This window comes from Euphorbia lathyris, chromosome 1, assembly GCF_963576675.1.
Source record: "Euphorbia lathyris chromosome 1, ddEupLath1.1, whole genome shotgun sequence".
In the NCBI taxonomy this organism is placed as follows: Eukaryota; Viridiplantae; Streptophyta; class Magnoliopsida; order Malpighiales; family Euphorbiaceae; genus Euphorbia; species Euphorbia lathyris.
Genome location: NC_088910.1, coordinates 29,647,210 through 29,663,126, shown reverse-complemented (window position 1 = coordinate 29,663,126; position 15,917 = coordinate 29,647,210). Strand labels below are relative to the sequence as shown.

The 15,917-nt window shown below is 34.3% G+C and overlaps 1 protein-coding gene across 1 annotated transcript; it reads right to left on the bottom strand.

The window, feature by feature from the left end:
* Positions 1-14,912: 14,912 nt before the first annotated feature.
* On the bottom strand, positions 14,913-15,626 carry LOC136226559 (pectinesterase inhibitor 11-like). Its single transcript, XM_066015126.1, has one exon. It carries the CDS (start codon positions 15,586-15,588, stop codon positions 14,998-15,000), a length of 591 nt encoding a protein of 196 aa, XP_065871198.1. The 5' UTR covers positions 15,589-15,626; the 3' UTR covers positions 14,913-14,997.
* Between the last annotated feature and the right edge of the window lie 291 nt (positions 15,627-15,917).

Sequence of the window (15,917 nt, the reverse complement as noted above, 5' to 3'; positions counted from 1 at the left end):
CCGAAAAGACCTCCTTCATTACGCACGAGGGAACATATTGCTATAATGCCATGCCCTTCGGTTTAAAAAACGCAGGGGCCATATACCAGCGTTTGGTAGATAGGATGTTCGCCCACCTCATCGGTAAGACCGTTCAGGTTTACATCGACGACATGGTGGTCCTAAGCACCAAAGAGGACGACCATTCGCGAGATTTAGCAGAAGTATTCAAAATCTTCAGAGCCTATAACCTCAAACTGAACCCAGAGAAGTGTTTTTTTGGAATTTGCAGTGGGAAGTTTCTGGGTTGCGTGGTATCGGAAAAAGGCATCGAACCTAACCCCGCGAAAATAGAGGCCATTTTAGCAATGGAGCCACCACGCGACCTACAAGGCGTGCAAAGGCTCAATGGAAGAATCATCGCACTGGGACGTTTCATATCCTGCTCGGCTCAGCGATGTCTCCCGTTCTATAAAGCAATCAAGAAGGAGCACCCCTTTAAGTGGTCAACTGACTGCCAAGCCGCGTTCAACGCCATAAAAACTTTCCTCGCAACTCCCCCCCTACTCTCGCCGCCAAAGCTAGAGCGGGATATTCACTTGTATTTCACTATCACGGATGAAACAGTAGCCATCGTCTTAACTCAGGAGGAAGGGACGGAGCTTTTTCCGATATATTTCCTGAGCAGAGTGCTAAAGGGAGCCGAAATCTGGTACTCCGAGGTGGAAAAAACTCTATTCGCCATCACACAAGCTTCAGAACGCCTGAGACCATATTTTCAAGCACACACGGTCATCGTCAGGACGAACTATCCGCTAAAAAAGGCCGTCCAAAGGCCAGAGGTTTCCGGGCGCATCACAAATTGGTCCGTTCGTCTCTCCCAGTTCGACGTCCGTTTTGAGCCCAGAACGACGATCAAGGCTCAAGCTTTATCCGATTTTATCGTCCAGTTTTCCGGCCATGCTACCGCCGAACTTACGGCAACGCCAGCTCGCGCGGGCAATGTCTGGACAATGAGCATCGATGGGTCATGTGCTCCCGGACGGGCAGGCGCCGGTGTAGCCATCCAAGGACCCAACAACCTCCGTTTACATTACGCCGTCCGATTAAATTTCCCGACTACCAATAATCAAGACGAGTATGAGGCCTTAATCGCCGCCCTCCGACTATCAAAAGCAATGGTCACTGGCAAGTTGATAATATCCTCGGACTCGAAGCTGGTCGTTAGCCATGTCAGCGGAGCTTATCAAGCAAAGGACCCCACAATGTGTCAATACCTGACCCTTGCCACGTCCCTACTCAATGATCTGAAAAACAAAGGAGTAACCCTGGATCTGGTATTAGTCCCGCGAGAAAAGAACGAGGAGGCAGACGCTATCGCTGCTCTTGCGGCAGGCGAATAGTCTAGTGACCCGCTCACCTTGATTGAGGTTGCGAGCGCCCTGGCTTTTCGCACTGAGAATTTGCTACAGATCGACTCTGCGGATGCCGCGGCGGGAGGATGGAGAAGCCCGATTATCGAGTACCTTCAGGATGGGACACTTCCAGCAGATCGGACAGCGGCATCCCTAGTTGTCCGGCGTTCTTGGCGTTATGCATTACAAAATGGCTTACTTTACCGCAAATCGGCCATGCATCCCGCCTCGTTGGTCCACACAAACTTCCCGCTCTGCTTCATACAATCAGTAATAGGAGCCATGATACTACTAAAATAAGGTATGAAACGCCGATAAAATGATGCCAGCCCATAAAAGCTTCGAACTTCAGTAATAGTATTAGTGCGGGGCCAGTGTCTGACAGCCTCAATTTTAGACCCATCTACCTGCAAACCCACATCTGAAACAACATAACCAAGAAACAGCACCCTGGTTGACATGAAAACACACTTTTTGACAGCAGCAATAAACTGCTCTCTCCTCAAAATAGTGAGAACCTCCCTCAAGATAGCCAAATGTTCAATGGGATTTTTACTGTAAATCAGAATGTCATCAAAATAAACGACAACACTAGTACCAATAAAAGGTCTCAAGACCTGGTTCATAACTCGCATGAAAGTGCTAGGAGCATTTGACAATCCGAATGGCATCACCAGCCACTCATAAAGCCCTTCGCGTGTTTTGAAAGCTGTTTTCCACTCATCTTCATCCCGAATACGAATCGGATGGTACCCACTCTTCAAATCCAGCTTTGTAAACACAGTAGCTCCACTCAACTGATCCAACAGGTCATCTAAGCGAGGGATAGGAAAACGGTACCTGATCGTGATTTTATTGATAGCTCTACTATCCACGCACATTCTCCAAGTGCCATCTTTTTTTGGAATCAATAGGGCTGGTACTGCACAAGGGCTCAAACTCTCTCTAATGTACCCCTTTGCTAGCAACTCCTCTACCTGTCTCCTCAACTCTTCATGCTCGCCCGGACTCATCCTGTAATGTGGACGGTTGGGTAATGCAGCCCTTGGCTCAAGATCAATCTGGTGTTGAATTTCCCGCATGGGTGGTAAACCATTGGGCAATTTTTCTGGGAACAGATCATGAAATTCTGACAGCAATGGCTTAACTTCGTCTGGGATCACCTCTTCTTGATCTGCTCGCTTACCCATCAACAAGTACACCATCTCAGTATCCTGAAGCTCTTCCTCCAGTTGTACCCGATTCACCAATAAGACGCTTCCGTTGGGCGCTGCTTTACTGACTGCCTCCTTCGTAGGTACCAACACAATTTTAGCACCATTGAAAACAAAACTGTAAGTATTGGCCCTACCATTGCGGAACGCAATCCGGTCAAACTACCACGGTCTCCCCAATAGGAGATGGCACGCATCCATGGGTACCACATCACACCACGCCTCATCTTTATATCTAGTTCCCACAGAAAAAGATACCAAAACTCGTTTGGTCACAGTCAACTCACCTCCCTGCTTCAACCAGGCCAACTTGTATGGTGCAGGATGTTTCTCGGCTACTAGTTCCAACTTCTTAACTGCCTCTGTTGAGATGATATTCTCACAGCTTCCAGAATCAATAATAAACTTACACACCTTCCTCTTAATAGTGCAAGTGGACTGAAATATATTATTTCGTAGCCACCGTTCCTCCACAGCTCGGGGCGTGAAGCACGATCGCCTTACAACCAGCGAAGTCCCAACATCTCCTATCACGATCTCTTCATCTACAGGCTCCTCATCATCAAAGACAGGTTCTCCATCAATTTCTCGATAATGGACATTCTCCTCTCCTTCTTCTGTATCAGCAAAAATCGCTCTCTTTCCTGCCTTTCGACAGTCAGCCTGTCTATGCCCAACCTCACCGCATGAGAAACACTTCATAGAGCTACTGCTGGGTGCACTTCTTCTGTTAGCACTAGGTGCCACTGCTGTTGTAGGGGCTGAAGTTTTAACAAATTTCCGCGTTCCTTCTACAGACTGCCCGAACCCGCTAACACGCCTCTTTTCCAGTTGGACTGCCCTTTGGTGCGCGGCAGAAACCGACATGGAATCAAACATATTGACGGTTTCCCTTATCTGTTCTCGCAAACCACCAATATACCTGGCCACCAATTGATCTTCTGTCTCATGTACCTCGTTCCGTGCAATGAGCTGGTAAAAGTCGGTCGTATATTCATCAACTGAACGACTCCCTTACCGCAGATTCTGCAACCTCTGGTACATAATACGCTGGTAATTGTATGGCAGGAACGTCGCCCGCAACTGCTTCTTCATCTTCTCCCAACTTGTAATTTTCGATTTGCCCAGTCGAACCCTAGTTTGCTTCAACTGCTGCCACCACGCCATCGCCCTATCTCTGAGCCGAGTAGCGACTAAAGGCACCTTTTTATTTTCAGGAACACCCTTAAACTCTAGGATTTCTTCCACAGTAGTCAACCAATCAAGGAACTCTTCAGGTTGAAGGGAACCTCGAAACTCAAGAATCTCCGTCCTCATTCCAGCCTCCCAACGCCTATCGTCTCCCACATTACGTGGTGGACGAGGCCTCCTGACTTCTTCATAATACTCCTCATCAGTCCCTTCTTCGTCAAAATCAGCAGCGAACGGATTCCTGTGCTGATGATGATACTGCGGATTAGGGTTTCGTTGTCCGTGTGTTGCGAACATGTCACCCAACCTCCGTGTCAGCCGATCCACGATGTCATCGAATCGCTGTTCGAATCGTTGCCCTATCGCTTGCTCAACCCGCTGTCCAATCCTTTGTTCCAGCTGTTGTTGATCCTCTCGCGCGTTAATCTCATCCACCACTCTTCTTTTGGGCGGCATGACGATAACGGTTTAGGCTCTGATACCAACTGATGCAGCGGAAATAAACAGACTTTCATTCTAAACACTTGCTCGCGCACGAACAAAGCTTAAAACCGTCAACTATCGTTGAATCGCGCACGACTAACGAAAATTGGAAGAAAGAGAATACACTCTGAAATTCTTATTAATCGATAACTGCCTTACATAAGGTGGAGGTCGAGCCTTTATATAGGCTGACAAAATAAAACCTAATCCGAAACCTAAAAGGAAAAGGAAAACAACAAAATAAGAAAAGTGCGCTAAAACACAAAAAGGCCGATTTGAGGCCCTAAACGACCTCGGATGGCTAAAAAACACATCCACCATGGGTCTATAGACCCATGGGTTTGATTCAATGGGCCGAATCCAACAAAATTAGGGTCCAAAATCGCTAAATTCCAACAACCCGTTTTATCTTCAAAATTTCAATCGCTAAATTCCAACAACCCGTTTTATCTTCAAAATTTCAGTTTCGGGTCCGTTTTCTCCAAATAGTTTAAGGCCCGCTCCACTTCATCACAAATACTGTAGAAAATCAAATAAAATGGATCCGAAACTATGTCGTGATGTGTTGCCAAGTGGAACTGGAGAATGATTTAACCAATGTCCGAAATAGCGAAGAAATTCAGGTAAATTGGCACAAACCAAATTATCCTTGGGCGAAATTGAATACATGTGGCTCTTGTAGTACAGATACGAATTCCATTGGAGCGGGTGGACTAGTGAGAGACTGGAATGGCTCTTGGGTCACTGGTTTTCTCCACAATATAGGAATAGGAGATAGTTTTGGTGCTGAATTGTGGGGGATTTACAGTGGATTGAAGCTAACTATCGCACGAGGATACAGTCAAATTATCATTAAATCTGACTCATGGGAAATAATTCAAATGCTAAACGAAAGATTTCAGAATCCTCATATTCATCCCCAGCGCATTCTAATCCAGGAAATATTGTCATTCCAAAGCAAAGCACAGATTCTTTTTAAACACACATATAGAGAAGGCAACAAATGCACCGATTGGCTGGTAAAACTGTCTCACACGACACCCATTGGAGTCAGCTGTCTAACAGACCCGTCGGAAGACTTAAAACGGCTTTTATTGTTAGCTGGGCACTGGGGAGTCCAGAATTGTTGCTGCTCCTATAGGCTAAATGCTGTTTTTTTTTAGTTTTTTTGCGGTCTCTAATGTTTGTGTTAGTTTCTACAGATTGTTAGCTTTGTTTCTTTTGTTTCTGGTTTTTTTTTTTTGTGTGTGTTTTTTGCTGCTACTGCAGAACCTCTTAGATAAAAAAAATATGTAAGTACACATTTATAAGTTATTATAAAACCATAAATAATATTTATACAGCCCTATTCAATTAGGAACTTGGACCTTCACCATTGGATATTGTAACTTTGTAATTCTACGGGCGATAGGAATTACTCATTTAAATATTAGTTTGGTAGATTTTGTTTAATTTTACCACCTTTTTTCGCGTCTTAGGCTCTGTTCTTTATCGCTGAAAAAAACTGAACTGAACTAAATTGAACTGAACTGAATTGAACTGAACTGAACTGAACTGAATTGAATTGAATTGAACTGAACTGAACTGAATACTGTTGAATACTGAACTGAATTTAACTGAATACTATTGAATACTGAACTTAACTGAATGCTACTAAACTTAACTGAATGCTACCGAACTTAACCGAACTTAACAATAATGATGATATTAGACTTTAAAATAATTTTCATGATAATATTGGACATTAATGAACTTATAATAATAATAATGGTTCTAATAAATTTAATAATATCAATAATAAATAAATATATTATTAAAGATAAAACTAAATTGAATATCAAATAAAAGCCCGGGATGATAAAATCTTGGCTCGATAAAAGCCTATGAAATTAAATAAAAATAAGTCTAATTTAAATTAAAAATACAAATTACATACAAACACAAATTTATATATAATTTAAAGCTTATGAAATTAAATACAAATCTTCATATGAATACAAACTCTTAACTTTTTATTTTAATTAAGGGTTAAAGTGCAAAAATAACGTTTTGGGTCAAAAGTAATTTTACCTCTAACGTCTAAAATGGTGGAATTTTATCCCTAACATTGATAAATTGGATAAATTTGAGAAATAATTCATAATATGGATGCAATTCCTAATTTTTAAATATGGATGCATACTTTAGTTTTATTTTTTTTATTAAACCATATATACTTTAATAAACTATCATTTCTTACTTTTATCTAATTTATAAATAATGATAAACTATAAATAATAATAATAATAAATAATGATAAATTATAGATAAATAATAATAAATTATATATAAATAATTATAATATAATAAATAATGATAAATTACTGAATACTGAAACTGGATGCTGAAACTGAATGCTGAAACTGAATGCTGAAACTGAATGCTGAACTGAACTGAACTAAATTGAACTGAACTGAACTGAATTGAACTGAACTGAACTGAACTGAACTGGTTGTTACTGAAATTAAGTGATAAAGAACAGTGCCTTATGGTCTTTGATAGAATTTTTAATCAATTAAAAATTAATATATTCCTAAAAACAATCAACATCTTTTTAAGAAAGAGAGAGAAAGCTTCACAGTTCTTCTTTATTTTACGTCTGAGAAAAACAGATTGGAATTCTTCATTTCTTCGTCGGATAATTAAACTGATTAATTAAGAGGTGAGTTTCCTATATAACCCGTTTCTCCTCCCTCCTTTCTTCTTCTCTATTATTATCTGAGTCGCCATCAACTCAATCTCTATTCTAGGCATTTTAAATTCTAATGGTAACCGTTGAAGTTTCTTCCACCTCCAAAAATTAATGTTGTTTGGTTTCCAGAGAAACTTTGTTTTCTTATCAATTTCAAAAGGAATCAATACTTTAATATACTATGGTGTCGTTTGGTTCACGGAATGGAATTGAATGGCAAAGGAATAGAATAGCAAAGAATGAAATACAAATTTCTTAAAAGTAATTATTCCTATGTTTGGTTGGTGGAATAAGATAGAATAGATAGATAAATTTTTTATTCAAAAGACAACATTACCCTCAAATGTAATGTGTTATTTCTTTTAAAATTTTAATTATTACTGTAAATTGTTCAACTATTTAATATATATTATTTGAAAAAATATATAAAAACAGAAAAAATGGAAATATGAAAGACGGAAAAAATAGAAAAAACAATAAAAACATGAAAAACGGAAAAAAATGTAAAAACACGAAAAAAAAAGAGGTGAAAGACAGTAAAAACACAAACAAAAGAAAAAAAACGAAATAAAAGTGGAAAATGGTGAAAACGTGAAAATCATATAAACATGTTAACACAAAAAAAAACACGCAAAACATGAAAAAACACTAAAAATGTATAAACGGTAAAACATAAAAAAAATGTAGAGACGTGGAAAGCTATGAAAACGCAAAAATAGGAAAAAAAATATAGAAAAACCCATGAAAACAAGAAAATGCAAAAAAAAACACAAAAAAAATATAAAAAGATGTCAAAAGATATGTGGAAAACACGAAAATGTTGAAAAAATGAAAATCTGAAGAAAAAAAATATAAAAAAAAACATGAAAAAACGCAAAAAAAAATGAAAATTTGTTGAAAACGTGAAAACACAAAAAGTGAAAAAATTCGAAAATCACGAAAAGTAAAAAAGTATTTAAAACATAAAAACATGAAAAAATGGAAAAACATGAAAATGTGAAAAAAAAGCGAAAAACGTAAAAAAAGAAAAAACACGAAAACGTGAAAACTCGCTAAAAATACGAAAATGTGAAAAATACGTTTATTACATTTTTTCATATTTTCATGTTTTTTGTATTTTTTTAAGTTTTTTCGTGTTTTCCAAGTTTTCTTGTTTTTTTTTTGCTTTTGTTCATATTTTCGCATTTTGTCACGTTTTCGTGTTATTCGCGTTATTGTATCTTTTTTTCATTTTTTCGTGTTTTCACTTTTTAGTTTTTCAGTTTTTCTCTTTTTCGCGTTTTTGTATTTTTCACATATTGTTACTTTTTCGTGTTATTCACGTTTTTTCATATTTTTTCACGTTTTCGTGTTTTTACGTTTTCATGTTTTATTTGCGTTTTTCGCATTTTTATGTTTATCGCGTTTTTCACGTATTGTCACGTTTTTGTGTTTTGCATGTTTTATGTTTCTATGTTTTTCGTATTTTTTCACGTTTTCGTATTTTTCACATTTTTGTACATTTCATGTTGTCACTGTTTCGCGTTATTCCTGTTTTGTATTTTTTCGTGTGTTTGCTTTTTTTGTGTTTTCTTGTTTTTCGCGTTTGTTCACGTTTTCATGTTTTTCGCGTTTTTTTAGATATTTTTGTGTTTGTAACATTTTTACGTTTTTACGTTTTTCATGTTTTTCATGTTTCATGTTTTTCGTATTTTTATATTTTTTAACATTTTCCTCATTTTTCACGTTTTTTATGATTTATGGATTCACCAAAATATACAGGATTTGAAAAATTGGCTAGAGAGAAGATTGATGATTTAATGGAGGGTAATTTTATAAATTACAAAAATACAATATTAGGAAGAATAAGTTCTTCCTTGGATAAATTGAAGAATAACTATTCCATGAAAACAAGGAATATGGATTCCATGGAATAGCTATTCGATCAAAAATATTGAACCAAAAATGAGAATAACTATTCTTTAGGAATAACTATTCTATTCCCCCTCTATTTCGCGAACTAAACGAGCCTTATAGGTTTATTTTAATTACTTTGTGGATTAGGGAGCTTATTATTTTTCCTCTCTTAACATCGGCAACTGGTTGATTATTCTTGGGCAACCGATTGATTACTCTCTAGAAAAATCAGACCTTAATTAACTAGTGTAACTGATTTTGGCGTTTCATTCAACAGAGGAAGTAGTAGGGTGATGAAAATAATTCTCTGTCGAATTCGAATAAGAAGGAACGTTCCGCAGATTACCAGAATAGGAGTTTGGTTTTGCGTGATCTTTTTTCTCTCTAAAAAGGTTGTTGTTTGATTATAAGAGTTAATAGATAAAAAAATAAAAGAAAATCTGTCAAACTAATATTTAAATGAATAATTCTTAGGATTACAAAGTTACAATATCAACAGTGAAGGTTTAAGTTCCACTTGGTCATTTAAGACCAATTGAACAACACTAGAGTTGTACATACCAAACGTTATGAGTATGAGGAGAGTTTATTAAACTCTCCCCAATGCATCATTTTTACTTTTGGGAGTTAACGAGCTTTTCATTAATCCTCATTGTAGATGCTCTAAATTATCATCATTTCTTATGTCATCTCTCTCTAAATATAAGTTTAGTAGGATGTAGACTTGGGCATGGGCCGGCGAGCCCACCCGGCCCGCCCAGGCCCAAACCCATATAAGTCCACTAAAAACTGGACGGGCTTGGACTTTACAAATTTACATCGGCCGGCTCGATATACTATATAATATATATATATATATATATATATATATATATATATATATATATATATATTAATTATAATATATAAATTATAATATATTTTTATAAATATATTTTTATAATATATTTATAATATATTTTTATATATATATATATATATATATAATTATAATATATTTTTTAATATATAGATGGGCTTGGACGGGCGGGCGGGCTTAGGATTCATATCTTAGGCCCGAGCCCATCCCAACCCCGACTAAATTTTTGACGGGCTGGGCTGGGCTTCGGCTCGTAGGCTTTACTAAAAGCCCGATAGGCTCGGTCCGAGCCCGGCCCATACCCAGATCTAGTAGGATGAGGAGTTTATCCCTCCTTTGTCTCTCCTACCTATTTCTCAAACAAACATGAAATAAGTTATCTCATTTTTCATCAATATATATATTCTCTAACAAACAACATGTAATTACATAATTTCTATAGATAATTAAGCATGTGTATCTTTAATTTATGTTTTTCCTATATTAGCATTATTATCAACCCATCACCATTTTGTAAAAGGATCTGGGAAATCAGGGGCGGAGCCAGCCCATGGCTCGGGGGGGCCGGAGCCCTTTCGGCCACCGGCTCCCGCCCTTGAATATTTATCGTTTTGTCCCAGTAGCCTCCTCTAAAATTATTATAAATTAATTATATGTAGTATTATTTCAATGTTTAAAGGTGGGTGAGATGGTTAAAGATATATGTCCATATTCAAGAGGTCCTAGGTTTAACTCCCCCTAATCTCATTTTATTTATTTATTTTAACTTTATTTTTTCAATAATTATAAAAACATGTTACCATTATTAAGTAATTTAAATAGACTCTTTATTTTGATAACACTTTTGAATTCATTTTTATTATGTCTTTATCATTAAAAAAATTAATTTCTTATTTTTTAGATTCAAATAACTTAGTTTTTAAATTAAATCTTAAATTATGAAAAATTTAAAAAATTTAAAAATAAAAACTGTAAAAATGTTATAATTTTTTAGAAACTAGCATTGAACTAATAGAAAATTAAATATATTTACGCTGAACATTTTTAGCAATCACACCGTCGTCACTTTTAATGTTTTAGCAAACATACCAAAACGATGGTGTGTTCGCTAAAACATTAAAAATATCCAATGTGAAAAGAGTAAACATATTTAATTTTCTATTAATTCAATGATAGTTTCTAAAAAATTATAACATTTTTATAGTTTTAACGCATCGACGATGTGTTCGTTAAAATATTAAAAGTGTCCATATTTAATTTTCTATTAGTTAAATGCTAGTTTCTAAAACATGATAACATTTTTACAGTTTTAACGCGTTGGAGACTAAAAAAAATTTGCCCAGCCCTTACGGGCTGGACCTTAAAAATTTACCCTTAACTCCACGGCTAAAATTAGCCCCCCAAATCTAAATTTCTGACTCCACCACTGTGGAAAATCTTCTATATTTTTGTTTATACAGTACATTTTATGAATATAAATATTAAATTTTATCCTATATATTATAGTCCGTAAATCAGATACAAGAGAAGAGATTTGACGGGGAAAAATTGTACCAAAGAAAAAAATAAACCAATTATAATAATAATTTGTCCTTTTTGTTTTTTTTTTTGGAAGAATAAGTTGTGCATCTTAATATGCTGAGATTGAGATGTGGTATACAAGCCCAGTCCTTTCTTTCAAGTTGGGCCCATTAAGACCTTGTCCATATCGTACTGCTTTTTTTATGGGAACTTTACTTAAATTCTGATAAAAAAAAATAATTTGAGTTATGAAAACTGAATAAAAAAAAATAAATCATTATTTTTAATATATTTTAAGACTACAGTTTATAAATTAAAGGTTTGGCATATAATTTTTAGGATTTATAATATGAATTAGAGTCTAAAATTTTTAAACTAAAGTATAAAAATATATTTTATTTATGATATATAAAAAATAGTAATATGTTGAGAATTAATTTTGATATTTTGAAACTCATTTTTTTTATAGCTTTTCAAAATAAAAAATAAATTTTGATAATATGATTTAATTGTAATTTTATAATTATGATTTTCATGTAAAAACCTTTTTTTCATTACCAGATATGTTGTTGTTAAATAGTATCACCATATTCTTTGGATAAATCACACTCATGGTCATAGTATGACCACTAAACATCAAAATGCAACATAAAAGTCAATGAACTTTATACTAAACTTCAATCAAAATAACAGTTGATTTTTTTTTTTGGTAGAAAAGGAAAAGAAAAACGAACAACAACAAGCTACCCAGGAATTAGCCTAGGGAAGCTAACCCCAATCTTATCTTCTAAGAGAAGAGGAGAGATGAAATTAGGGTCTAACGTCCCTTCATGGCCCGCCGTCGCCAAGCGATCAGCAACACGATTCTGCTCTCTAAATATTTTATTATTTTATCAAAATAACAGTTGATAACTTCAAAATTAAAAAAAATCAAGAATTGGTTATATTCTAAGTAACTTTAATTCTTCAAAAAATTTTGTTTTGATGTTATTTACGTGTTTGGTTAGGAAGAGATCGCAAATTTTTAGAAAGAGAATCTCCAAAAAATGTGGTTTTACAAAATATAAAATGTGGTTTAATAGTAAATGTTGTTCTACACAGTTTTCAGTCTTTGAACATTTTCATTTTGAAATCGTTAACCGTCATTTTAAGATATTAATTAAAAATTAATGTCTATAATATTAAAAAGTATAAAGTTCAGTAACTTTTATATTATGATTGGAAAAAGAATGCTACAATCGACTTCTTTCAATATTATGTATTTATAAAGCAAACTATAATTATCTGTATAACCTTTGCTCCCGAAACGAATGGATTATATGTAAATCCGAATATATTTCCTACCAAAGAAAATATTTGAGATTTAACTTTGATATCCTTGATGAAGATTGAAAATCAAATAAGATCCGAGAAATTAAAAAATAGATAAGTAGGACCATTGATGAAGTGGAGACTACTAAGCCATGGCCGGTTTAAAAAAACAATAAAATTAGACGTGAAATCCTCATCCTCCATCTAAGTTCCCATGTGACAAGATGTACTATATAATATATTCAATGTTAGAGTGGGCGCCTACTCACGTGCTCAGGACAATATATATTTAATAAGGCAGCCTCACTCACTCACTTGCCTAAAAACGCCTCTTTCAAAAGTCTATCTTGTCTGCTCCTAATCCTCACATTTCACACTCCTTTTTATTTTCTTTATTTTCTCCAATTTAATACCTAACTACATCTTCTACAACTCAGATCTTGTTTGATAAACCACTTAATTGTTTAAATTAAAATGTTAAGCACGTTTGATAACAGTTGTTTTTCCACCACTTAAATTAGTTAATTAAGTTAAAAACCACTTATTTTGATAAGTCAAAATATTTAACTTGTCATTTTAAGTTAAACATTATCAACTAATATTTTTTTTAAAATTAAATCATTCAATATTTTCAGCACTTATAATATTCAGCACTTAAAATTCAGTACTTACTTTTTCAGTACTTAATTTTCAGTTTTATCAAACAGCACATCAGTCTAACTTAATTAAAGTGACAAAAAAAATCATATTTCAGTTAATACATCACTAAAATTAGAGATTACTAGCAGTGGATTCCAACCTAACATATTACAAAAAGAACATTAATTAGTTAATTAAAGTTACATATAAACAATATTTAAAGTTATCTTTAAAGAGAGAACCGTCCCACATTTATAAATAACATAGTGTAATTACTTTTCTCAAAAAAAAAAAAAACATAGTGTAATTATAACTAACCAATCAATCACTTTTTCATTTTTTAATTTACACTAATAAGCATATTCTTTAATGTCACTAAAGTTAAACTTTTCTTTTTGTGATGAAACTAAATTTAAACTTTTGGTCAAAAGTAATCAATCTTAGTTAGGCATTAGGCATATGAGATACTTATGATTATAATAATGCATTAACTTTTCTTTTTATTTTATTTTTTAAGAATAGAATAATACATTAAATCAGTTATGATTGGTTTCAATGGTTAAAAATTTCCATTCATTTAAATTAGATTTTAAGTTCGAATTCTAGCATATGTAGAAATTTTTTAAATGAAAAAAATCCATTTAAAATGATTCTAACGAATCTTAACCCGATTTTGAAAAATCGGATAAATTATATATATATATAAAACTGCATTGAACTTGTTATAATAAGTACATCTGATTTGAATGACATGCTACTATTCTAGAAAGTGATTATAACTCCAAAAACACTACGGGGCCTCCTCCTACCATGAATTAAGGGATTTTTTAGGAACGCATTCCAATAATAGCGGCACATTAGGCTCCACCTTGCCTCCAATCATACTTCTTTTTTTAAATTGCTTTTCAAATAAACCGGATGTGATTTCTACAGCTGCTTTTATATTTTTCACACAGTTCAGACTAGAACGACAACGTTTCAACTTGTGAAAGGGCAAAAAAAAAAAAAAGAAAAAAAAAATCTGCAGTTACGTTTAGTCTTAAAAAGGCTGGCTCACCCTGATTGCATATACATAATCAGTTTTTCTTTCATTATAGGCCTTCGTCAAATAGTTGTTTTTCTTTCGTTAGCGGCTAAGATGGTGTTTGGATGCTCCTTTTCGTATTCTTGTTTGCCTTTTCAATTTGGAATGAAGAATTTTAGGTATTTGATTAATGACATTCTTATTTGCCTTTTACACTTGAAAAGCAGTATTAGGTGTTTGGTTAGTGACCTGCTGTTTGCTTTTTACACCTGAAAGTATAGAATCTCTCCTTTTTGGAAAAACAAATTTTTTCAACAGCAAACAGACTCTAAATTCGTTTAATAAAACTTAACTGATTATAATAATTGTTTGTTTAAAATAATAAATAAGAATATAATAAAGCTTTTATTTAGGGGGTTAAAGGTTGTAATTATTGGTAAAAATATCTAAATAATATGTAGAAACTAATTGAAAATGCTTCTACAACTAGTTTTTTTTTTAAATTAGTGAAACAGTTTTTCATCAAACACCACTATTAAAAATTTGACTAGTCAAAATCTCTAAAATGACACGTCGACTAAAAATCTCTTTACCAAAAAAAACCCAAATCATAACAGAGAGGTATTTTCAAAACAGAACAAGAAGCATAGATGATAATAATCTCATATTATTAATCACTCAAAACCATTAGATATTACAAAACTTTATACTATATATAAACACAATTACTCTAATCAAAGCTTAGAATTAGCAAACTTAGTAATCAAAGAAAGAGCATTACTAGTAACCTGAGCAACATTAACAATCCTAATCTTAATAGAATTCTTCAACCTCCCATTCAAAGCCTTACCAGCAAACCCATCAACACAAGTATTCTCATCAGTCAAAGCAGCACTAACCCATGTCTCCACATTACTCATATGCCACTGAAAATCCTTACTACCATGACCCATACTCTTAAGCTCTTTATAAGACTTACTTAGCCTATCCACAGTGTCACTAATTTCCTCTAAACAATCCTTAATTGCAGCAACTTCTCTGTGCTTGAGATTGCTGAACTTCGTGAGCTTGTAAATGAATGTTTTGGTGGATTGGGCCCTGGATATGCTTACTGATAAGGCTGTTTCTGTTAATTGCCTTGGGTTTTGCTGGATTGAAGGTGCGTAGGCTGTGAGGGATTCTACGCAGAGTGATGGGTAGGTTGTGGATTTGCAGGATGATTTTATGTAGTTTATGCTCTTAATTGGGGCTGCTTCGGCGGATCTTGATGGGGTTGAGATGTAGAGTGTGGAGATAAGGAGAAAGAGAAAGATAGATTTAGCCATGTTTGAGATTAGTTGGAATTGGATGTAATGTAATGTTTTTAAGCAATAATCCTTGTATTTATAGAGGATTTTTTACTTTTCTCTTTTTATTTAGTTATTTATTGTATTGTGTTTTATTTATTAACGTCGGTTAGGCTAACTTGCGCATTGTACAGTTTATTGATGGTATGGCCAGGCTAATTTGCGCCTTGTGTTGTTTATTCATTGATATCTTGTATTGTTTATTCATTGATATTTTTTGGGTAATCAATCATATATATGAACACTCAATTTTGGTTTTATTCGCTCACTTTAAAATCCAATATAAAGTCACTTTAAGTCATTAAAAT